A 25,807-nucleotide genomic window follows, 5' to 3' on the forward strand; every position below is an offset into this window, starting at 1 on the left:
AAAGTAAAACAAAAATTCCAAACAGTACACAAAGGTATACAGTAAAGAGAAAGTCTCCCTATATGACCCTCCTACCCCATCCAACCCAGATACCCTGTGAAAGGCTGGTGTATAAAAATAAAAATTTCTGTGCATAGGGAATGAATATTTTCCCCGCTAGTGTTTTTTAGTGTAAGATGCATGCTTTTTTTAGAAAAGACTTCAGGTACTAAGAATTGGATTAATTAGGGCCTCCCTGGTGGCGCAGTGGTTGAGAGTCCGCCTGCCGATGCAGGGGATACGGGTTCGTGCCCCGGTCTGGGAGGATCCCATATGCCGCGGAGCGGCTGGGCCCGTGAGCCATGGCCGCTGGGCCTGCGCGTCCGGAGCCTGTGCTCCGCAACGGGGGAGGCCACAACAGTGAGAGGCCCGCATACCGCAAAAAAAAAAAAAAAAAAAAAAAAGAATTGGATTAATTAAAATCCTTAATAACACATTGTTATTATCTGTTTATAGCCCTCTTTTATTTCTTTATCCACTTGTTTTATGTTTTTATTTGTTTATTCATCTATTTATATATTTACTTATTAATATTACAATAATATTGACAATAATTCCCATCTTCTGATGGGCTCTACCTTTGTCCTGTTCAAGCTGCTTCCCCTTCCCCACACCAGGAAACCACTCTCTGGAACTTTGTGTTTATTGTTTTCTTGCCTTTAGTTTTGTAGTTTTGTCCTATCTATGATGATTAAACAATATATTGTTTAGTTTTAGTTATTTCTGGATTTTTTAAAAAGGTTATCATGGTGTAGGAGTCCTCAGGTTCTCACTTTCTGTTTTTACACTCAATGGTCTATTAATGAAATTCGTTCGTACTGTTATGTGTAGCTGTGGTTAATTCCAATTTCACTCTTGTATAATATTTCATTTTGTCAAGGTGCCCCAATGTATTTATCCATTCTCCTGTTGAAGGGCTTTTCGGGTTCATTCTGGTTTTTGGCCATTTGTTCACTGCTGTTATGAATATTCATGTACATGTCTCCTAGAGCACTTGAGCAAGACTTGTTCCTGGATACCTGCCCAAGAGTGGAACTGCTAGGCTTTAAGGTGTGTAAATGTTCAATTTGACAAGAAAGAATGATGAATTGTTTTCCAAAATGGTTGTATGGATATATATTCCCACCAGCAATGTATAGAAGACCTACTGTTCTTCTCCAGTACTTGGTGTTTTAATTCTTGCCATAGACTGGATATCTCATTATGATGTTGATTTGTATTTCCTTGAATGATGTTGAACATCTCTCAGTAAGTTTCTTAGCCATACTTCCTCTTCTTTGAAATGCATGTTCGAGTCTTTTGCCCATTTTTCTGTTGATTTATTATGCTTTGTTGGTTCATAGACGGTCTTTAGATCATCTCAATATATATATCCTTGAATAGTGATATGTGTTTGCAAATATCTTCTTCAAATTTGTAGCTTATAATTTTGTTTTAATTTTAATATAGTTTTATTTATCAATATTTTATTTTATAACTAACCTTTTGTGTTTTGAGATTCGTTATTACTCCAAGATTAGAAAGAAATTCTCTTATATTTTCTCCTAAAACTTTTAATGTTTTGCCTTTGATAATTAAGTCCTTATATCTGGAGTTGATTTTTGTGTATAGTGTGAGGCAATGATCTAATTTAATTTTTTCCTATAGGGAGGACTTTTTTTCCAGCTCCACTTATTGGATAGTCCCTCCTTAGATCTGTCGTGCCACCTCTGTCATTTATCAAAATTTTTTATATTCATGAATTGATTTTGGTGAATTTCTATCACTACCAACACCATCTTGTCTTCACTGCAATAGCTTTTTAACAATTCTGGTAGAACAAGTCTCTTCTCTTTATTCTTCTTCAGAAGTATCTACCTGTTCTTAGCTCCTACTTCTCTGTATATATTTTTTAATTGGCTTGTTGAGTTTCATGAAAAACCCTGTTGTAAGCTTTATTAACATTGCATTGATGGTTACAGATCAATTTGGAGAGAACTGTATCTTTACAATATTGTCTTCCTATCCATGAACACAAGATAGCCCCATTTGCTTATTAATAATAAATCTTGAAGATTATCCCAGATCTGCATGTTGGGATCTACCTTATATTTTATTTTATTTTACCTTATATTTTAAAAGGCCATCCTAGACCATTGTGTGAATGTTGAATGATTTATTTAATCACTCCTATTTTGGACAGTTGAATTATTTTCATTCTCTAGCTCTAGGAACAATATTTTTGTGGAAAACCTGTAGTGAATATCTTCACATACATGAAAAACAGTGTTTGATTTTGTTTTTTAAGTCTCTCTTTATTGCTAACTTTAGCCTGTTCTGCACCCAGCACAATGGCTCTAGATGTCCTCGGTCTTTTTTCATCACCGTCTTCCTCTCACTGTGTCTTCCCCAGGAGACTGGCAATGGCTCTGTGATCCCTAAGTATTGGGGTCAGGGTCCCCTAGAGAGTCTACAATTGCTTCTCCTGAAGCTAGGGGTGGGGTGGGGAGATTTGGAGTAAAATAAGTGATTTTGTTAGGTAAGAAAAATTGCTTCATTTCTAAGGTGTGTCAAGTGTTTCATACACATTTCATCACAGCCACCTGGCCCAGCCCTGAGAGGTGAGCATCATTACATCGCTGTTATTCTTACATTAGCCTGAGACACTGAGGCCCCAGTTCACCCAGCATTTTAGAGACCCTCAACTGGATTCCAAGCTGGGGTTGTCCCAGCTGGCCTCAGGAAATGTTTATTGACAGTAAAGCAGGGTGTGAGTATATCAACAAACACTTATTAACCAATCTTTCTCCTTTTTCAAAGTTCCAAACATTTCCATCAAGGGCTTATTGTCTCGTTAATGAAAAAAGTAAACGCTCATTTGCATCACTAAAGACCTCTCCTCCTTCACAGCTTGGGAGGGCAGGGGCTGGTATTAGGGAGAGAGTTAGAGACCACGAGACCTGGTCTCTAGTTCATCTGATCTCAGCACCTAACATGGGGTCTGACACCTGGTTCCGTAAATGTTATAATCATTCAGGACATTTACAGAATAATGACCCTAACAGCTGCTATTTCCTGGGCATTTACTATGTCCCCAGCGCTGTGCAAGGCCTTCTTCTTTTGCCGCAGCTTTTAGTCCTCCAGGCTTTTGAGGTCCAAGGACTTGTCCCTCTTTTGGTAGGTGTGGTTAACTCTCAGGTTCAGAGAGGTAACTAGCCTAAAATCACAAAGCAAACAGCTAGCAAAGCAGGGATTCAAACCCATATTTTGTCTGACCCTAAAGTCTGTCCCTCTTGAATTTTTCACTAAATTTGCATGAGCCTTTTTCATCGTTGCACCTCAGTATACACTGAGGATACTCATCCCAGTCTTACCTGCCTTGCAAGCAAGATTTGTGGGCATTACATTCTTAGTATTAAATAACCAACTCAGGCAAGTTGGTGCTAGAGGCAGCCTAATACCAGTAACCATCTTAACCATTTTTAGAACACCAGTGATTCTCACAACAACTCCATTGAGATACGCTTTATTATTATTCCCATTTTGCAGATGAGGGAACTAAGGTTCAGAAAGGTAAAGTCATTTGCTCAAGGTCACTCAGCTCAAGCCTACTCGGGATTTGATGGGTCCTGGAGAAAAGGTGGGAGAAGGGGGGAAGGAAGGCAAGAGAGGACTCCCTCCAAGAGCCAGGGCAGGGCCTCCCACCAGTTGGTGGGAGGGTTTGGGAGGAACTAGGAGCTTGGTGAAGGCATTTGTCAGTCTTACCCACCACTGCCCACGCACAACCCCACAGCGAAATGCCTGGCATGTAGAAAGTGCTCCACAAACACTCCTCCCGGGCTCTTCTTCACTTGGTAGCCGGCAACAGCCCACACGGCTCCCCTCGCTGAGGCTCCAGCTCACCCAGCACGCTCCCACCTCAAGGACTGGGCACTGCTCCTCCTTCTGCCTGAAGCATTCCTCTCCCAATTTTTGTATTTTTAATTTTTGTTGTGATAATTAAATTTTATGTTTTTGTAAAAGTTTTACATATAAATATATATATATATATATATTAAGTAGAAAGAGTAGAACATGATCCATAAAGGTGAAACCCTATCTCCACTCCCTAGAAGTTCCTATTGAGCAGTTCTCAAATATCTTTCTAGAAATACTCTATGCATGCATGGATATATACTTTTCTCACATAAATGGTAGCAAACTATACACACAGTTCTTCCCTTAATTTTTTAACTTAATACTACATCACAGGGAGCTTTCCTTATCTGCCACACCAACCAGTACAGACACACCTCATTCTTGTTAACTGTTCCATATTTATCCATTGATGATCCTACAAGTTTAACAGATGCCTGTGGCTAGACATTTGGGTTGTTTCCAGTCTTTCCACGATAACAAACAGGGTTTCTGGGAACATTACTATTATTATTGACTTATAATTCATATACCATAAGTTCACCCTTTTAAAGTATACAATTCAAGGGTTTGGGGTTTTAGTATATTCACAAAGTTGTACAACTACTACCACTATCTAATTCTGGGAACATTCTTTTTTTAAAAAATATTTATTTATTTATTTTTTAAAAAGTTCCAACTCACTTCTTCTTTAAAATTAATTAATTAATTTACTTATTTTGGGCTGTGTTGGGCCTTCGTTGCTGCCCACGAGCTTTCTTTAGTTGCGGTGAGCAGGGGCTACTGTTTGTTTGTTGCAGTGCATGGGGTTCTCATTGCGGTGGCTTCTCTTGTTGAGGAGCACAGGCTCTAGGACGTGCGGGCTTCAGTAGTTGTGGCTCATGGGCTCTAGAGCGCAGGTTCAGTAGTTGTGGCCCACAGACTTAGATGCTGCGCAGCATGTGGGATCTTCCCAGAGCGAGGCTGGAAGGTGGGTCCCCTGCATTGGCAGGCGGATTCTTAACCATTGCACCACCAGGGAAGTCCTTTTAATATTTACTTTATTTATTTATTTAATTTATTTAGTTGCACCAGGCCTTAGTTGTGGCTCTCTGGCTCCTTAGTTGCGGCATGCATGTGAGATCTAGTCCCCTGACCAGGGATCAAACCCAGGCTCCCTGAATTGGGAGCCTGGAGTCTTAACCACTGTGCCACCAGGGAAATCCCTGGGAATGTTCTTGAACACATATTTTTATGGCCTTTCCTGAATGTGTCAGCAGGAGGCACTTCTAGAGGTGTGGTGGATAAGCTTTAGGGAGATGATTACTTCCAATGGGAAAAAGGGTGGGGCTTATTTATTACCCAGAGAGGCTTGGGATCTCTGCATTACCCTCTCCACGCTGAGCACATGCCTATGGCAATGACCACCTTGTCCCTTGGAGAAAATTAGGTCCATCTGGATTTTCACACATTGGATTTGCTTAAAGCAGGCTAGCCCCCTAAATAGTCCAGTTAGAACAGGCTAATCATGGGAAATGCCCCCATCACGTGTGGACTGTAACGACTCCCTTCACGGACCTTACTGTTGTGCCGTTGTGTGGTCCTTTAAAAAACTAAATCTGGTAATGTCTTTCCACTGTTCTGAAATTCTCAAAAAAAAAAAAAAAGTACAGCCTAAATAAACTGTAATGGCTAGCATCTCACTCAGAGTAGAAGCCAAAATCCTCAAGTCCCTACAAAGGCCTGCTAGGTCCTACACGATCTCGTCCCCGCACACCTCTTGGATCTCATCTCCCATCCCTCTCCCTTTCCCTCACTCTGCTCTAGCCACACTGGTCCCCTGGCTAATTCTCCAGCTCACTCAGCACATTTCCACCTCAAGGACTTCACCCTGCTCCTCCCTCTGCCTCAAGCATTCCTCTCCCAGGTATTGCATGATTCCTTTCGTCACTTCATTCCCACTCTGCGCCCTTGGCATCCCTTAGAGAAACCTTCTTTGATCTCTCTATAGAAAATTGCACCCCAGGGACTTCCCTGGTTGTCCAGTGTTTAAGAATCCATCTTGCAATGCAGGGGATGCCGGTTCGATCCCTGGTTAGGGAACTAAGATCCCACATGCCGAGGGGCAACTAAGCTCGCGCTCCACAACTAGAGAGAAGCCTGCGCACTGCAACAAAAGGTCCCAGGTGCCGCAACTAAGACCAGTGTAGCCAAATAAATAAATAAATAAATAAATGTAAAAAAACCCAAAAGAAAACAGCACCCCAGAACTTTCTAGCCTATATTCTACTCTTTTTCCATAACAGTTATCGCCAACTGACATATATTTATTTCTTTACTCTTTCTGCCCCCTCTAGAATTTTAAATACCTTTGTCTTTTCTGTTCACTGCATGTTGCTATAACACTGTAGATAATCAATAAATATTGATGGACTAAATGAATGAGTAGCTTTCACTGAGGCACAAAACAAAGATTAGAAAAAGTCTAAAGGGCAGGGGAGGGGGGAATGGGCAGAGGATCTCAAGAGACGATTCACAGAAAAGGAGAATACAAGTGATTTGTAAACGTCTGGCAAGATGTTCAGCTTCACTCATAATAAAAGAAATGCAAATTAAAACTTCAGTGAGTCACCATCTTTCACCTATCAGATTAACAAAGATCAAAAAGCTTGTTACTTCTCCATGTTAGCAAGGGTGTGGAGAAACAGGTCCTCTCATACACTGTTGGTAAGAATGAAAATTGGTGAAAGGTTTGTGGAGGACAATTTAGCAGCATCTAAATCTTGAAAGCATATACTCTGGCTTAGCAATTCCTTGTCTAGAAATTGATCCTGCAGGTTTATTTGCTCAAGTATACAAAGATGTGGGTATTCACTGCAGCACTCCTTGTTCTAGTAAAAGACTAAAAAGAACGTAAATGTCCACTGATGGAGACTGGTTAAATATATTATGGTATAGCCTTACAAAGGAATACTATGTAGAGACTAAAAGGAGATGGATTTCTATGTGCTGAAGTGGAATAACCCACAAGAGATTGTTAGTTGAAAACAGCAGCGTGCTGAACAGCATGTACTATACGTAAACATTTGTTTAAAAGAAGGAAAAAAAGGAATTGTTCTGCAGAAACAAACAAGAGATCAACATGATGTCTCCGGGGAAGGGGAAATGGAGCAGGGTAGGAGGGTTAGGGGAAGGAAGGAAACTTTTTATTCTACCTTTTGTAATAAGCTACAAATTTTAATGTTAATTACCCTAGGCATAAAAGTAGATAATACATGCACATGAGACAAAAATCCAAAGACATAAAAGGATAAATAATAAAAAGTAAGTCTCCGCTAAAAACAAAACAAAAAAACACCCAGAACAAAAAACACAATGATGGGGGTACATCAAAGGGACACAGGAGCCAACTGAAAACTGGAGAGTAATAATCAAAGTAGTACTAGTGTTTAACCTAAAGTATAAAATGAATATCCATAAATCCATCATAATATAATATAAATAAATGATTGAATAAATAAATTCTTACCGTACAGAAGAATTCCAAATAGTTTATGTAGATATTCTTGCCCTCAAGGAGGTGGAGCATAATGTCTCAACTCCTGTAGTATGGGCTGTGCATAGTGACTTCCTTCCTAAGAGTAGGATAGGGAAAGGAGGAAAAGAGTAAGTTTACAGTGGAATCTGACAAGCACTACCTCAGCCAGGTGATTAAAGTTAACATCGGGGCTTCCCTGGTGGCGCAGTGATTGGGAGTCCGCCTGCCGATGCAGGGGACACGGGTTCGTGCGTGTCCTGGTCCGGGAGGATCCCACATGCCGCGGAGCGGCTGGGCCCGTGAGCCATGGCCGCTGGGCTTGCGCGTCCGGAGCCTGTGCTCCGCAACGGGAGAGGCCGCAACAGTGGGAGGCCCGCGTGCCACAAAAAATAAAATAGATAAATAAATTTATTTAAAAAAAAAAAAAAGTTAACATCAACAGTGATAAATCATCTTGGGCCTTCCCGGATGGTCCAGTCATTAGGACTCCCGTGCTTCCACCGCAGGGGGCATGGGTTCGAATCCTGGTCAGGGAACTAAGATCCCTCATGCTGCGTGGTGCCAATAGATAAATAAATACAACCTGAAAAAATTGAAAATTAAAAAAAAGTGATAAATCATCTTGAAGGCATGTACCCTTGATATGATGAGATGAAAATGGCATTTTACCTCTGCCTACTCCCCAAGCCTATAACCTCTAGTCTACTTCTAGGGAAAACAACATACAAATCTCAATTAAGGGACATTTTATAAAATACCTGACCAGTAATCCTCAAAGTTGTCAAGATCATCAAAAACAAAGAAACCTGGGATTTCCCTGGTGGCGCAGTGGCTAAGAATCCGCCTGCCAATGCAGGGGACACGGGTTCGAGCCCTGGTCCGGGAAGATCCCACATGCCACGGAGCAACTAAGCCCGTGCATCACAACTACTGAGCCTGCGCTCTACAGCCTGTGAGCCACAACTACTGAGCCCACGAGCCACAACTACTGAAGCCCGCGTGCCTAGAGCCGGTGCTTTGCAACAAGAGAAGCCACCGCAATGAGAAAACTGCGCACCGCAGTGGAGTAGCCTCCACTCATCGCAACTAGAGAAAGCCCGCACGCAGCAACGAAGACCCAACGCAGCCAAAAATAAATAAATTAATTAAAAACACAGACACACACACACAAAAAGAAAACAAGGGGCTTCCCCGGTGGTGCAGTGGTTAAGAATCTGCCTGCCAATGCAGGGGACACGGGTTCAAGCCCTGGTCTGGGAAGATCCCACGTGCTGCAGAGCAACTAAGCCCATGCGCCACAACTACTGAGCCTGAGCTCTAGAGCCCGTGCTCCACAACAAGAGAAGCCACTGCAATGAGAAGCCCACACACCATAACAAAGAGTAGCTCCCTCTCGCCACAACTAGAGAAAGCCCGTACACAGCCACGAACACCCAGCACAGCCATAAATAAATAAATAAATAAATAAAATTTTAAAAATAAAATAAAAGAAACCCGCTACATTATGCCAAAATAAAGAAAAGAAAAGAAAACAAGGAAACCTGGAAAACTCACAGTCAAGAGAAGCCTAAGGAGACATGATGACACTGGGACAGACAAAGGGCATTAGGTAAAAACTAAGGAAATCTGAAAAAAGTATAGACTTAATAATAATAATGTATCAGTACTGATTCATTAATTGTAACAAACGTGAGATGTTAATAGAGGACTGAGTGGGGGGACATATAGGAACCGTCAGTACAATCTTTGCAATTTTTCTGTAAATCTAAAACTTCTGAATAACAAAGTTTATTTTTTTAACATTTCCACATAAGAATGTCTCCTTTCTTCTCCTAAATCTGTAAGTCATATAACTTCTCTGAACTTCAATTTCCCCATCTTGAAACAGGGATATTATTTTGAATCCTTCCAACTACAATCAATAACGACACTCTCATTTAGTGAATGAATGTTCACTGTGTACTAAATTCTATGCTAGGCACCCTTTACATGCATTATTCCTGTGTAACCATCACAGTGAAACTGTGGGCCAAGATTGTCCTTTTTCTTCTTTGTCCACCATGGAAAGAGGCTGCAACTAGACCAAGACACAGAGCTTTGGTTGGAGGAAACTAAATTCAAACTCCGTTATATCTGATGTAAAAGGCTCTAAACCTGTGTTCTCCACTGGCTCAGATCCCTCCTTCCCTCTTCTATGCCCATTGGTAGATGCTGTCCATCCTAAAGCCTGTTTTGAAAGATGTGCCTCCCCAGCAAACTGCTTGTAACTAAGCATTCTCTTTCATCAATCTCTAAAAATCTCTTTCTTCAGGTTTCTTTCTTTTCTTCTTTTAATTTTTATTGGAGTATAGTTGATTTACAATATTGTGTTAGTTTCAGGTGTACAGCAAAGTAAATCAGTTATACATATACATATATGCACTCTTTTTTAGATCCTTTTCCCATATAGGCCATTACAGAGTATTGAGTAGAGTTCCCTGTGCTATACAGTAGGTCCTTATTAGTTATCTATTTTAGATATAGTAGTGTGTATATGTCCACCCCAATCTCCCAACTTATCCCCCCACCCCCCCACCCCCTTATCCCCTGGTAACCATAAGTTTGTTTTCTACATCTGTAACTCTGTTTCTGTTTTGTAGATACATTTATCTGTACCCTTTTTTTAGATTCCACATATAAGTGATATCATACGATATTTGTCTTTCTCTGTCTGACTTACTTCACTCAGTATGACAGTCTCTAGGTCCATCCATGTTGCTGCAAAATAGCATTATTTCATTCTTTTTTATGGCTGAGTAATATTCCATTGTATATGTGTACCACATCTTCTTTATCTGTTCTTCTGTTGATGGACATTTAGGTTGCTTCCATGTCTTAGCTATTGTAAATAGCGCTGCGATGAACACTGAGGTGCATGTATCTTTTCGAATTATGGTTTTCTCTGGATATATGCCCAGGAGTGGGATTGCTGAATCATATGGTAGCTCTAGTTTTAGTTTTTTAAGGAAGCTCCATACTGTTCTCCATAGTGGCTGTACCAATTTACATTCCCACCAACAGTGTAGGAGGTTTCCCTTTTCTCCACACCCTCTCCAGCATTTATTGTTTGTAATTTTTTTGCTGATGGCAATTCTGACCGGTGTGAGGTGATACCTCATTGTAGTTTTTATTTGCATTTCTCTAATAATCAGTGATGGTGAGCATCTTTTTAGCCATCTGTATGTCGTCTTTGGAGAAATGTCTATTTAGGTCATCTGCCCATTTTTTTGATTGGGTTATTTGTTTTTTTGATATTGAGCTGCATGAGCTGTTTGTATATTTTGGAGATTAATCCCTTGTCGGTTGCTTCATTTGCAAATATTTTCTCCCATTCTGAGGGTTGTCTTTTCATTTTATTTATGGTTTCCTTTGCCGTGCAAAAGCTTTTAAGTTCTTTTTTACGGTTTCTGATCAGAAAGGCATCCCCAGCAATGACAGCAATCGTTCTTGGAGCATGTACCCTGTGCCAGACACAGTTCTAAGAACTTTATGCTTACTAACATAGCAAATTCATACAGTAATGGTAGAAGAAACCATTAAAACTCCAGGTTCATATATTGTTGGTGAGAATGTAAAATAGTTCAGCCACTTTGGAAACTAGTTTGGCCGTTCCCCAAAATATTAAATGTAGAGCCACAACCATATGGCCCAGCAATTCCACTCCAAAGTATATAACTAAGAAAATTGAAAACATGCATTCATACAAAAACTTGCACACAGATATTCACAGAAGCATTATTCATAATAGTCAAAAGAAACAACCCAAATGTTCATCAGCTGAAGAATGGATAAACACAATGTGGCATATCCATACAATGGAGAATGTTACTTGGCAATAAAACAGAAAGAAGTACTGATGCAAGCTACGACAGGGATGAACCTTGAGACCATAATGCTAAGTGAAAGAAGCCAGTCATAAAAGACAGGTTGAATTGTACGGTATGTGAATTATATATCAGTAAATTTGTTTTTAAAACCCTCCATTTTTCAAATAAGGAAACCATGGCACAGAAATGAGCACACTGCTTAAGATTACACAGCTACTCTGCTGAGCTCATTCAGAACAAAGAAACACATTTCCAAATAGCAGCCTGATGGTGAATGATTTGGGTTTTGTTTTGTATTTCCCCAATGTTGACAGTCGTTTCTGGACTCCCCTTTTACCTCTGCCTAAGGAGCTGCATAAGTTAGGGTCAGAACCAGAGATGGGTCAATGGAAGACAATGGTTATTGAGGATAGGCCCTAAAAAGGTAGCCCTTGGGATTCTTTCCCTTCACTCTTTCTTCTCGTATGAGTTTATTGCTCCTCTCTCACGGTAGCATGTAAGCTCCAGGAAAGCTGGCTTTTGTTTTGTTTACCTCTGTATCCCCAGGCACTAGTTCAGCGCCTGGCATGATAGATGAAGCGAACAGCAGTTGAAAGAATAAGAGGCAGTGCAGACAGGGAATCAGACAGAGGGAGGTTTCTGACTTTGGTGCTGGTGAAACTCTCAGAGGTGGAAATGGAATAGGGGTGGGGTGGTGTGCAGCATCAGAGATCTGAGGTACAGGTACTTGCAGGAGAGATCTAGGAGAGGTTGGATGTACGTATCTAGAAAACATTTCACTGAGAATTCCATACCCAAATGCTTACAGGGACCAGGGAAGTGCCCTGAATCATGCCAATGCCCCATTCCTAGACAATAGAGTGGAAAGGACAGTGACAATCTGGAGAGAATATGCCCCATCTCAAGTGACAGTCATAGGGAGAGCAGGTACAATGTTAACAGATTTTTGGATTTTTCAAGAGAAGCTGAAAACAAGGACTGCCAGGTGAAATACTGTCTGCAAGCCAAGTTTCTCCTGGTCAACCCGTTTCTGACTTGTCGGAGCAAGGTAGACCTGAGTCCTCCCTAGAAGTCTGGGGTATGTGTGGTGGTAGCAGAGAGTGTTGGATGCATCTTTCCTAAGGTGATGGGTATACTCGGAACAAGTCAATTCTGGGTGGCTCGGGTGGGAGCCAGCTTCTCTAGCTCAGTTTAGTCGTCACTTGTTTTTTAACGATTACATCAAAGAATGATGTTAAGTGTAAAAAGATAGTTGTAAAATAGTACATTTCACAGGATCCCATTTCTTCATAATATTTTGAGCATATAGTTAGTAAAATAACTGGAGGAATATGCCCAACAGTTAACAGTGGCCACCTCTGAGGAATGGGATTATGAGGCACTTTCTCTTTGTACTATGTATTTCTGTGTATTTGAACTGTTTTATAATGACCATGTATAAAATAAAAACCAATACTGATTTTTAAAAAATTATAGATCTTTTACCTTTTCTAACATTAACTACTATGCATGTTCATATATATGTGCAGGTAAACACAAATACCAAATGACTGACAGTGGTTACCTTGGGAAGGGTGCAGGGCTGGGGTATGTTGACACATGAATGGGAGATCTAGTTTTGCTGTCTTTATTGCTTGAATCTTTTTTTTTATAAAGTATTTTTTAATTAATTTATTTTTGGCTGTGTTGGGTCTTCGTTTCTGTGCAAGGGCTTTCTCTAGTTGCGGCAAGTGGGAGCCACTCTTCATCACGGTGCGCGGGCCTCTCATTATTGCGGCCTCTCGTTGTGGAGCACAGGCTCCAGACGTGCAGGCTCAGTAGCTGTGGCTCACGGGCCCAGTTGCTCCGCGGCATGTGGGATCTTCCCAGACCAGGGCTCGAACCCGTGTCCCCTGCATTGGCAGGCAGACTCTCAGCCACTGAGCCACTAGGGAAGCCCTATTGCTTGAATCTTACACACAGTTGACCATGGATACCAAAATCCTCAGATGCTCAAGTCCCATAGTTGGCTCTCCATATCTGTGGTCCCACATCCACAGATTCAACCAACCATTGATCATGTGGTACTGTATGAAGTTATTTATTGGGGAAAAAACCACGTATAAGTGCACCTGTGCAGCTCAAACCCGTGTTCAAGGGTCAACTGGAATATGTACTCCTGGACTGTAGAAAAATGTGAAAAACTTCAGTGCCCAACACTCTAATCCATCCATCCAAAGTAGAACAAATTGCCCAGGTGGGAAGGAGGGGAAAACCTTCATCAGGACATGGACAATATTGTCCTCATCCCTCCCCAACCCCAGGACCCAGCCCAATCCCCCCAGGTGACCCACACACACTCAAAGAGGAGCCAAGGGGCCTCATTGTAACACTCATTTTTATATAAATATCCGCAAGTCATGTTACAGAATAAGTCCCACCAGGGAAAAAAGTCAACGTTATGTTTTTGTTAAACCGACCCCTGCCTTCTAGGTTGGGCCCCAGCCTGGGGGCACCTGCTGCTTTGGGAAGGCTGGGGCTGCTGCCAAGAGGCTGCTGAAGAAGCTGCCTGTGTGGCCCACCCCCGGGCCGACCCCCTTCTTTGGTGTGTGGTACATGGTGACCTTCTCTGGCCCCCCTTAAGGAGCCTGCGGCAGGGTTCTGGGGAACAGGGTTCTGGAGAGCAAGGCCCAGGAATCCTGGGGGCACTTGGAAATAGAGTGGAGGGAACCAAGCCACTAAGAGGTGGAGTCTGAAGCTTAAAGGTTGCGCCTTTGGGGATGGGGGCACACAGAGGTAACAGGAACAGGTGGGGGGAACCTGGGCTGACAGCCAAGCAGGAAGCATTTGCCCTTCTTTCTAGCCTAGGTACCCAGGTCCCTTTTCCTGTTGGTCAATCTCCTGCTGGGCCGCAGATTTCCAGGGATAAGCCCTGGGTTCCTGCCTGTTCCCTCCCAGCTCTTCCCGCTACAATCCCCCCTCCCCCCACAGAGAGGCCAGAGGCTAGGAACACAGCACCAGTCTTAGGATTTAATTAACCAGGAAGGGGGATTATTGGGAGGGGCACCCCTGTAAAAATGTACAAAAGGTCTGGGGGGCTATGTGGAAGAGGAGATAAATATGTACATGGAACCCCCCTTCCTTTAGCCCCTCCTCCCCCAGCCCTGAGAGGGCATGAGGACTTGGGTGGTAGGTGAAGAGGAGGGGGGCACTTTGGCCTCTGGCTTAGTGAGCCCTTGGGGAGGCAGGCCAAGGGCCTAGGGGCCCTCAGAAGGGGCGATGGTGCACCTCAGGAGATCACGAGCTATGACCTCTGAAATGACCCCCACACTCATGTACACACACACACACACACTCACACACACGCGCACACACACACACACACCTCTCTAAAGGCTTGTGACCTCTGCCCTCCCAGTGACCCCAAGATCCAACTGATGCTTGATCTAGTGGGGGTTGGGGCTTACTGCTCCCAGATTCCACGACCTCAGAGGTGGCTGGTGAGGTCATGACCTCTGCCCTCCAGCCCTGGCTTGAAACCTCAGCTCTAGGACCTTGTCAAAAGAAAAGGGGGATGGAGCTATGCCCCTGCCCCTCCCCTTCCCTCACCTGTCAGCCCGCGCTGGGCCAGGGGCCCGAGGTGGGGAACTAGGCCGAGGGGCGGGCACAAGCGGAGGTGGTGCCCCCAAAAGGGCTCCTGGCGGGGTCTTGCTGAGAAGGTGAGGGGTTCCTGGGGCCGCAGTTGGTGGCGGCGGTGGAGCCAAGCGGCTGTATAGCAGGGGATGGGCAGGCTCCAGACCGTAGAGGCGGGCAGCAGCCACAGCCCCTGGTCCAGTCAGCTCCTCACCCGCCTCATAGAAGCGGGGTGGCCTAGAGAGGCGAGGGGGCCCTGCCAACCAGGCTGGCTCCAGGAAGCCAGCACAGCGCTCTGGAGGACTAGGGCCCAGAAAGGGGGGTGGCCGGGGCCTCTCAAACAGCAGATGAAGGCCTTGAGGCCCGGTGGTGGTGGCGGCGGCGGCGGCAGCGGCGGCGGCGGCAGCGGCGGCAGCGGCAGCAGCAGCCTCCTCCTTCCGCTCTTCCTTTACCCGCACCGATTCCTTGGCTGGCCTGGCCCCTTCCTCGCCAGCCCGCGCCTTGGGAGTAGCAGGAGAAACTCGGAGCTGGGGCCGTGAGAAGGGGAGGTCCCTGGGGGCAGGTGAGGGAGGAGAGGATGAAGGTACTCCGGAGGTTGGACTGAGGTAAGGGAGGGCGGAGGGCAGGGCAGGTGGGGGCTGGCGGGGAAGCACACCTGTCTTTCTCCTCCTTAGTAAGAGAGGGCTCCCTCCGCTCCACAGGCCGCTCCTTGTCTGAGCCTGGTGTCCGGGCGGCCTCAGGGGGCCGGACCCAGGCAGGAAAGGCCAGAGGACTGCGGTGCAGGCGGCCCCATGGGTCTGGCGGGGAGGCGAAGGCTGGTGGGGCCCCTGGGCTTTCTTTCTGGGCAAAGACGGCGCCGGAGTCTAGACAGAAGACAAAGTAGAAAGTGATGGGAGGGCTTCCCTGGTGGCGCAGTGGTTGAGAGTCCGCCTGCCGATGCAGGGGACACGGGTTCGTGCCCCGGTCCGGGAGGATCCCACATGCCGCGGAGCAGCTGGGCCAGTGAGCCATGGCCACTGAGCCTGCGCGTCCGGAGCCTGTGCTCCGCAACGGGAGAGGCCACAACAGTGAGAGGCCCGCGTACCGCAAAAAAAAAAAAAAAAGAAAGTGATGGGAGCCAGGAGTGGGAGGTCCCACTCAGGCGTCCTCCCAGCCCCCTGCCCGAGCACAGGAGCCCACTGCCCCCACCCCACCCCGCCCAGCACTCACTGAATGTGGGGCTGCCCAGGCCTCCAAAGGCCCCGTTGGAGAGGGCAGCCAAGGAGGCGAAGCTTGTGGGACGCCCAAAGGGATCTGTAGGAGAAAAGGGGGATGGTCAGAGCATTGGGCGGCCAGCTCTGAGCAGGCATCAAGGACTGGCAGGGAGGAGGCTGATCATCAAGCAGGCCCCAGAAAAGCACTGAGCTTTAAGGTGCAACGTGTTGTTTAACCTCACAAGCTCCATGAGGCAGACGGGAGCATTCCCACTTATAGATGATTAAACAGGCTCAGAGAGGTGAAGTGACTTGCCAATCAATGGTCATCTAACCAGTGAGTGGAACCCCCCAATCCAGGGCCTCTGACTCCAGAGGTCAGGCTCTTACCCCACAGCCCCCAACACCAGCCACCCAGACCAGCTCTACAGCAAGCCACTCGCCTGAAGGCCTCAGCTAGCTTCCTCCCACCTGCATGCAGGGCTGCTCCCAACCTGACCCTAACTTCGTATATATGTCACATAGCCAGTCAGAACATGTAACTAGCAAGCTGCGGGAACCTCACAATTTCCTCTTCTAGGAACACCTTTCCCTAGGCCAGCCGGCTCAACTCCTCCTCGTCCATCCAAACCCAGGATAAATCTCCCCGAGAAGCCTGCCAAGATCACTGGGTGCCAGTGACCATGCTCTCCGCTGGGCCTGCACAGCCTTCCTCCACCCCACTCTCCCAGGTGGCACACTCCCCACTACCACTGGCTAGTTCAGAGACAGTGACTGAGCTGTCAGGGATTGGCGATTACTCTGCCCTTCCCTATCCCATTTTACAGAGGATGAGATCAAGGCTCACAGGGGGTAGGGTAACCTGCCCAAGGTCACAAAGCAAGTGGAACCAGGTCTACCCTCCATTCCAGCTACCTCTCAGGTCTAACTTCTATCCCCAGCTTAACATCTCCTGGAACTCGGGGACAAGGCTTAGGTTGCCCAACATGCCTTTGACTCTTACCAATGTGGGTGCTGGGGCTCAGAAAGGGTCCGTGGGCCCCGGGAGCTGCCGTGAAAGGGTTGGCTGCAGCGTGGACGGCACCTGGGGCGGAGAGGCGGGAGATTCTGATGAGGCTGAGTGGACGCAAGGTGGGCCTCGGGCTACAGGTGGGCAACCTCAGGCCCAGAGAGGGCTGGCCAGACTCACCAGTCGCAGTGAAGAGGGAGGCGGCCGGGTGGGAGAGCTCCTGCCCAGGGGGCAGGGCCCCATAGGGCCCCGGAAGGCAGGGCAGGAGGTCGTTCCGAAAGTCAAGCTTGTGGGAGTCGCCCTGCATGGGACAGGGAGAGGGGCAGTGAGTGAGGAGCCAGGTGTGGTCCCGCTCCTGCTCTTCCACCCCGAGGCCCCCTCCGAGGGCTGCCTGGCGCCAAGACAGGGCTTGGGTGGGCCTCTGCCTCTCTGAGAGCCTTCTCTGACCACCCCCCAGTTAGCAAGAGAACCTAGTGCTAACTGTGGAATTGCTCAGGCAGTGACCAGGGACAGGAGGGAACATTTCTGGCCAAGATTCTGCCAAGCTCTGCTGAAGGTAGACGCCCAGAGCTCAGGCAGGCCCGCTCTCCCCAGCCCTCCGGCCCCAGTACCTTCATCTTTTCCTGGTGTCTCAGGATCATGTAAGCCACGCGCACGTGCATGGCACACCACTTCCCTGGTTTCTGCCGCCCCAGAAGGATGACCAAAGGGAAAGGGAAGGAAAGAACGTTCACTCATCACCCACTCCAGACCTGGCCCTGGGCCCAGCCTTGCCGCACAACGTCCCCATTCATCACCCCTACACCTGAGGGATGACTAGGTTCATTTCACAGCCTAGGAAACTGAGGCTCAGAGAGATAAACTGTCTTGCCCAAGGTCCCACGGCCAGCTGTGTCTGAACCCAGGTCTGCGGTTTGCAAGCCTTTCGCTTCCTGCTGTTCCACATCTGGCTGCCTCCACGTCTTGGGCTTCTTGCTTATTCCCAAGCAAGACCCTCCCCTCACACAAACACCCTGACGCCAGCCCCCAGCCTCATGCAGCCTGAGGTCCTCACCAAACTCACCCTCAAAGGTGGCCGGAAATGGTCAGGGATCTGGGAATAGCAAAGCAGAGATTGGCAGCAGTTCAGACCTGTTTACTGACCTGGGCACCTCATCTCCACAGTCCCCAGTGCCCCCCCAAACACCTCCCTGAGACCGTGTGTGGCTCCCTCAAACCTTTCCTTTCCCCATCTCTCCCACTCCGGGCACCTCCCCTCCAGCACCAAGTTACTGAACCTGGCTCCAAGGAGGTGCCCTGCTTGGAAGGCTGCAGAGTGGGTCAGTGGGCAGGCAGGACAGGTTTCTCAGAGAAGAATAGCTATCTGATAAACAGCTTTATATAATGAAGATCTGCTTAAAATTTCTTTAGAAAAAAGTCTTTACTATTGTTAAAAGAAGATGGAAAACCTCTGGTCTAGTCTCTCCTTTAGGAAACAGATCCTCTGCTTTTCACGATGTTCCCAAAGCCCTGTGCTTTAAGGCTGCTCCCCATGTCACTTCACAAAGAAGCAGCTTATCTTTTCATTGTTTTATGGACAGAACTTCCTGGTATGATGTCGTTTGAAAAAAAGAGTGCTGTGACAAAAAATTTGAAAACCCCTACAAAAACCATCATCCTAGGAATCTTATTTCTGGGGCAACTTCATGAAATTCCTATCCCTCATGACTGAGAAATCCTTCATTTACAGAAATTCCCTCTTCTCGGGTTCTCAGGGACACCCCTGACCATATATTAAAGGGAGGAATCAGTGGTTCACTCTCAAGTCAACCCTGCTCTCCCTCAACAGATTTTCCAGCTCCCCGAGGACCTGCCTTGGCCCCCCTCACCTGTGTCCCCTTTTGGGGAAGCCCGCTTGGCACTGGCCCCAGTCGTGGTGGCAGCTCGGGGTTCGTGCTCTGGGAAAGGGGAGTGGAGGGATCAGTCAGGAGAGCTGACACCAGGCATAAAAGGGGTCTAAAACCAAGCTGGCAGCTGGGACAGGGAGGGAGCATGGCTTTGGAGAAACCTGGGTCCACAAGGGGAGGGCAGGAGGATGGGCATGGTTTTGGGGAATGGGAAGGTAAGTGGATCCAGGGGTATCCGGGTTTGTAAGGGGTGGGAGGTGGCGGTGTCCTCTGGATTGGGAGCTCACCTTGGGCTGGAAGGCCCCCTGCAGGGAGCCAAAGGAGACAGCCGGCGGGAGGCCCGGAGGTAGGCCGGGCACTGCGGGAGGGAAGGCCGTGTACGGCTGTGGAGAGAAGGGGACTAGTCCAAGCTGGGGGTGGAGGTGCAGCCCATCTGTGGTCTGCCCATCAGTCCTCTGGCCTCCACCCTAAATCCCCCCCAGGGAGCTCTCCCAGGCTCAAGGCTCTTGCTTTTGAAGCTGAAGACTGGACCCCAACAATCAGGGCCACACGCATTGATGCATCCATGCCCACACACCACACACCCACACACCCACACACCCACACACTCTCACACACTCACATTATGCCGGAAAAGGCCTTCCATCTTTCCTGGATATTTCTCAAACTAGGGAAGAGAAGGGAAGAGTAAGCTGCCGGCCAGGAACCCAGGGCCTTCCCCTGGAAGCCACACCCTCCCCCCAGGTCTGAGCCTCGTCACCGGCCCAGCGAGGAGCTCACCACGTGGGGGCCGTGGGGTGGCAGCAGGCCCGGGGGGTAAGGGGTGAAGTGCTGGTGGGTGTGCTGGTGGGTGTGCTGGTGCTGGTGGTTGTGCTGGTGGAACTGGAAGGCCAGGGGCCGGGCGGAGCCCCCTGCCCCCACCACCTCGGGGCCACCCTGGGCATTCAGGTAGCGAGAGTTCAGGTCCTGGCCGATCAGGTCCTGCTCTGTGGGAGGGGAGGGGGAGAAGGCTTTAACATCTGCAGCCACCGTGTCAGCCTCCTTGGGCCCGGGTGACTGGCCTTCCCTTCTGGCCTTGGGCCACGCCCTCCTCACGCCCTGCTGCTTGCTAAGGTCCAGATGCCCCGAAGCCAACTGGGCCCAAGCCCGGGGCCATGGCCCCCCACCCCCCCCGGCCAGGACCCCAAACTCACCAGAAAGGGCGTTAGCGGCTGAGGCCCCAGGGTGCCCTGGCACCTGCAGCAGGGGTGGGGGCGGGGGCAGGGCGGGGCCAGGGGAGAATAAGGAGGGGTGGGGGGGTGGGGGTGCGGGCCGCAGCCCGGGTGGGGGGAAGCTGTGGGTGGACAGAGGCAGGGGCAGTGAGGGCGTCGGGGGCCGGTGGGTGAGCTGCGCGGACGAGGAGGAGGCAGATGAGGAGGAAGAGGACGAAGAGGATGATGAGGGGGGAGGCTGAGCCACGGGAGGGGCCGGGGCCTTGGGGGGCGGCCGTGAAGAGCTGGGGAGAGAAGTGGGGAGATGAGTGAGGGGCTGGGAGGTGCCAGCTCTGACGGGAGGGGGTCAGAAGCCTGGGCGATACCTTGACCCTGGTTCTCCAACATGGAAGGTGGTAGAACCTGGCCCCCAGGACCCCCACCCGCCGACCCGGAGAACCCATCCTCAGACTGAGGTACCTCCCACACCCAACAGCCCCCTCTCTCCCTCTCTAGGTCTCTTTTTCCACACAGCTGCCTCTGACGCCTCTGGCCACGTGACTTTCCCTTCTCTGACTCGACCACAGCACAAAACATATCGTTCACTTTGACGCTTAATTACGACAGGCCACCTGGGTTCCCACCCTAAGACAGTGGAAGCAGCACCGCCCTGGCCTGGCCTAGGAGTCAGGAGACCTGAATTCTAGGCCCATCTTGCCATTAACACCCTGGGTGACCTTGAGCAAGTCACTGCCCCTCTCTGAGCCTTAGTTTTCCAATAATAAGAGAATGATGATGATGATAACGATAGTAACAAAGATAGCATCGATGATAACAAGAGTGTCAGTGATTCTCACCCTTTAGTGAGCACTTACCATATAGGCCAAGTGCTGTCACCTGCTTTATATGCTAATCCAAGTCTCCAACATTCCACATCACCTTCCCAATTGCTGCCGCATCCATGGAACCCCCTGTACCGTTTACTTCTTTAACTTAACTCAGTTTGTTTTTACTTAGCCTCACCAAGCAGTAACACGTGAAATAAACGGACTGAGGAACTACCCATATTTTTTTAAAGCACATCAGAGCTGAAAAAATTTTACTCGCATAACATCTAAAATGCGCTCGTACCACTAACAAAGAGCGTACACACTTTGGGAAACACTGCATTAACTCGTAATTAATCCTCACAACAGCTTTACAATGAAGGTACTATTATTTCACTTTACAGAAAGAAGAAATCGAGGCTCAGAGAGGTTAAGTGACTTGTCGAAAATCACACAGCCATTAAGCGGCAGAGCAAGAATTTGAATCCAGGTCTGACTGACACCAAAGCCAGCACTCTTAATCATTATGTCAGCATTTCCCAAAGTATGTTCCAAAGAACACTATTCCTAGCAGATGTGCCTTGCGAAAATGTCTCACCAGCAAATAAGACTGGGAAACGGCACAAACTGGATTCCCTTCTATGTGAATGTATAAAGGGTTCTGATAAGTCCTGTAGTAATCTCTTCAGATTTGTTCCACCAGCGTCTCTCAAACTTTTTAGCCTCCGAATCCCTTTTCAAGTCATATCCCACAGGTACCATCCCATGTCCCAGCCACAGAATGCAGGGGTTGACACCAAAATGACCAAGCCTTTCCAGACCAGGCCAAACCCCTGGACCACTCACCTGCCGGTGCTGAGGTCCAGGCTGCTGCCATAGGGGGAAGTGCGGAGGCCGAAAGGCGAGACCCGAAGCTGCAGCTGGGGCTGGGGTGGGGGTGGCAGACTGGGGGCGGCCGGCAAGGGTGCAGGGGGTGAGACAGGAGGCCGAGGGGCCGGTGGAGGCGGTGGTTCCTTCGGGGGGAAAGGCACTAGCAGCGGGTCGGGCCCTGGGGGCTGTTCCTGGCTCCGCTCCAGGCCCGACACTTTAGGGACTACGGAGAGTTTTGCTTCACAGTTCCCATTGAAGGCGCCGTGGGGGCCCGAGGCTGTGAAGGCAGGACGGCAGATATATTCAGTTGAGGTCCACGTTCACCCAATTTCCCTCCCTTGTCTCCAACCCCAGCCCCTTGGGACCAACCTTTGCTGGTTGAGACAGTAAAGGACGGGTCAAGGTCATCATCGGAGACCTGGGGAAGAAGGACAGGAACAGGGACAGGTTCTGGTCAGGTCAGGCCCTCACTCAGGAAGGCCAACAGCCTCTGGAGTCTGCTAGGAACTGGTAGTGGTGACAAGTCTAGTCCATCAACTTAGCTGAAATCCACCAAAGATTGTGAGCTCTAGGGGGCCCTATGCTTGGGGAAAAGGGTAGAGCAACTGAGCCTGAGAATCTGATAGGCTGGGAGGACTGAACTGAGGCAGCATGGAAGTAGCAGAGAAACAAGCAAATCAAAAATGTCAGATATCACTAACTGCTGGCTCAGATGCCTACCTGGCTTACAGATTTGTTTGGTCCATAAATGCTAGCAAAATTCTTAAACTAATTGCTGATATGTAGAAATCCGGAGATTCCTCATAAAAACTCAAGACTTGCAGGTTCTCTTGAGAATGGGCCCCTATTCTCCCAATAGTGGCTGCCCCGTTTGGATAGACAAGTACTATTTGTTTCACTACAGTTCCTGTCCAGCCAACTTTTTAAACTACAGCAAGACACACATCAGGGAGTACAAATTTAGTTAGTTACAGGAGTACAGCACCAACCGTTAGAACACACAGTTTCAAAATTAGCACATCAGCCCTAAGGATAAAATGAAATACACCTTTACAGGATATATTCTTAAACTGACTACAATGGTTTAGTGTCCTCACTGCCATGACCATGGTCTCAGCTCAGACTCTAATCTACAGGAACAGACTAATGGCTAGCAGGAAGGACCAACTGGATTCCACAGCCACCCCAGGTTTCCGTGGAGAACCACTGGTATCTCCAGGGGCTTTGGAAAGGATGGCACAGCAAGGCATGGGCCTTTGATTCTTTGGTCAATTGGCTCTAGTTACCAAATATAACTTGTCACTTTCTCAATCCCCCGCCCCATACTTCCTCCCCAAAAATCTAATTTTGGCTCAACCTAACACACGTTCCCCACTTAAGGGGAGACTCTGTCTGCTGCACAAGGAAACTTTTAAGCTGCAGTTCATTTTACGAACTGTAATACTGCCCACCCCACAAGTTCTAGCCCCACTCACCCTCTCGTCCAGATCGCTTTCCGCGTCACACTGGGGAGAAGGAAAGACAGAGGTGTCACAAGAGGGAAGAGGAGTGGGGGCAAAGGTCGAGAGGGGAATTTCAGACAGGGAGCGAAAGGGGAGGGGCTGGTACAGGTGGAGAGCACTTACTATGTATCCAGCTTCCAGAGAATGACGGGAGGAGGCCTGAGAAAGACCAGAGTCCAGAGGTAAGGGAGGCTGACTGGCGAGGCCTTTGGATAAAGTCTAAACTGCCCGGCAAGGCACTCAAGGCCCCTCATGACCTATTCTCAATCTCTTTCTACTGTCCACCCCTTGTTCTCAATGCTCTGGCAATTTTTCAAATATACCAGATTCTCACATCTCTGTGTTTTCGCCCAAAACAACTTAGCCCTGTTTCTCTTCTTAGCAAACTTATGACTATCCTTCAAGGCCTGACTAAGACATCCCAGGGGGCTTTCCCTAACCACAACCCTCCTCCCATCCCCCAGACAGAATGAGTGGCTTCCTCATGTGGGCTTCTGCAGCATCTCTCCCAGATCTCTGCCTTCTGTTGCTTCTCAGGTTTTCGTCTAGGTATTTGCTCAAAGACTGCTTCTTTCCTGCTATACTGACACCGACTTGAAAAGGTGTGCAGAAGCCATATCTTAACTTATGATTCAACTAAGTCCCTTTGCTATATCTCTGAATTATCAATATGTTTGAGGCAGACGTAGTGTCAGCCAAAAGCAGGCAAGTCTGACTGCGGACATGTCTGTCAGACCTGGATGGAGCAGTGGAAGCTCAAATTTGCTCTGCCTTTCTCTTTGCCCTTAGAAACTGGGGTCACTGTTTACCATGGGTAGCAGCACTGCTGACGGAAAATGGGTCTATGTGAAGAACATTCTGCAGAGTTTTAAAGGACAGGGATTTGGAACAAGCTCACCTCTTTCCTTCTGCGCTTATTGGGCCATTTTCGGGCCCGATCCCCAGAGGGCCGGCCAGGCTCTCGATCAGAGCTGTCCCCTGGTTCCCCAGTTGCCCCACTGGAGCCCCCCCTCTTCCGCTTCCCAGAATGCTTCAGCCGATGCTCCAGTCGCTCTGGGGGCTGAAGAGACGCATCCTTCTGTGGAGGAGAAGGTGGAACTACAGTAGATGGAGAAAGGAAAGCTCCGACCTCTCTAGGGGTGACCAGGCTACCAAAGTGGCTCTCAGGCCAGGTAACCTGGTTGGTCCCTGGAGACTAGCTCTACCTCCTCCCACCCCAGGGTGGGGCAGCGGCCTGGCCAGAGGAGCCGGTTGCTCTGGTTTGGGGTGCCAGCATTCCCCCCTCAACTCCACCCCCTCCAGGCACCGTACCCTTCTCTCTGGCCCTCTGAAAAGGTCCCCGGCCCCATTAGGCCCCACCTGCAAGGCCTCGAGGCTGGCGAAGCTGGCGATGGCGAAGCCATCGATCAAGTCCTCCTCCTCTTCTTCTTCCTCCTCAGGCTCCTCCTCAGCCTCCCCATCGTCTGCGCCCCCCTCCTCCTCCTCCTCCTCTTCCTCCCCGCGGCTGCCCGAGCCAGCAGGCCGCTTCCGAGCTCGGGGTCGCGGGGGCCGAGGCCTAGGACGCGGCCGCCGCCGTCTCGGGCCTCCGGGCCGCTCTCCAGACGAAGCTGACGACCAGGGCCTGGCGGGCGGCGGCGGCGACGACGACGACGAGGAGCCGCGCGGGGCGGCCAACAGGGCCCGGGGCGCGTCGCTGCCGGGACCTCGGCGGCGCCGCTGCTCCCGGTCTCGGTCTCGGCGCGAGCAGCGCCGCCGCCGCCGCTCCCCCTCAGCGGCCCAGCCCGGGCCCGGAGCCGCGGCCGCTGCCGTCTCCATGGCGACCGCCCTCAGCGCCGCATCCGGAGGCGGCGGGCCCCGAAACCGCCTGTCCGCAGGCCCGGGGTCGCAGGCGCGGCGCTGGCGGCTGCACAGGGACGAGAGGGCCACGGCTTCCCCTTTAAAGCTGGATCTGCTGGCCCCGAGCTTGCCCCAAGGCCAAGGCCCGGGGAGCCGGCGCCGCCCCCGGGACGACAAGCCTGAGAGCCCCCCCTGTGGGGCCGGCGGGGCCGAGACGGCGAAAACGGGGCGGTCGTCCCTTTAAGGCAAGGCCTCAAGCTGTCCAGCCCCTGGCCCCTTTAAGACGACCCGACGGTGTCCGACCGGCCTAGTTCGGTGGCCACCCCCTGCCAGGGGTCGAGACAACTCTCCCCGAGGAAGAGGAAGGGCCACCCCTTTGCCAGGGGCCGAAAGCTCGCCCCGAAACGCAGACCTCCCCTTTAAAAGTGCCTCAAGTCCGCCGGCTAAAAGAGGCCACCCCTTTAAAGAGTCCAGGATTCTCCAAACAGCAGGCCGCCCCTTTAAGGGCTCGGGAGTTAGTTTCTAGTCCTCCACAAGCGGCCACTTCCCCTTTAAGTTGAATTTAA

The 25,807-nt window shown here is 49.0% G+C and overlaps 1 protein-coding gene across 3 annotated transcripts; it reads right to left on the minus strand.

Moving 5' to 3' along the window:
* Window positions 1–13,676: 13,676 nt before the first annotated feature.
* FBRS (fibrosin) lies at window positions 13,677–25,328 on the minus strand. Of its 3 annotated transcripts, none has more exons than XM_082644043.1 (18): window positions 24,765–25,328; window positions 24,304–24,483; window positions 23,529–23,564; window positions 23,379–23,408; window positions 22,273–22,321; window positions 21,880–22,180; window positions 20,210–20,511; window positions 19,797–20,002; window positions 19,639–19,683; window positions 19,304–19,399; window positions 18,999–19,067; window positions 18,194–18,223; window positions 17,742–17,813; window positions 17,311–17,431; window positions 17,125–17,205; window positions 16,138–16,221; window positions 15,584–15,791; window positions 13,677–15,480 (listed from the first exon to the last, which is right to left on the minus strand). In XM_082644043.1, exons 1-18 carry the CDS (start codon window positions 25,218–25,220, stop codon window positions 14,901–14,903), a joined length of 2,946 nt encoding a protein of 981 aa, XP_082500169.1. In that variant the 5' UTR covers window positions 25,221–25,328; the 3' UTR covers window positions 13,677–14,900. The 3 variants fall into 3 exon arrangements, with proteins under 3 accessions (XP_082500169.1, XP_082500168.1, XP_082500170.1); XM_082644042.1 differs by having other exon boundaries at window positions 18,185–18,223; XM_082644044.1 differs by lacking the exon at window positions 19,639–19,683 and having other exon boundaries at window positions 18,185–18,223.
* Window positions 25,329–25,807: the final 479 nt, after the last annotated feature.

The sequence above is a fragment of the Mesoplodon mirus genome (genome assembly GCF_964341445.2).
Source record: "Mesoplodon mirus genome assembly, chromosome: 15".
Lineage (NCBI taxonomy): Eukaryota > Metazoa > Chordata > Mammalia > Artiodactyla > Ziphiidae > Mesoplodon > Mesoplodon mirus.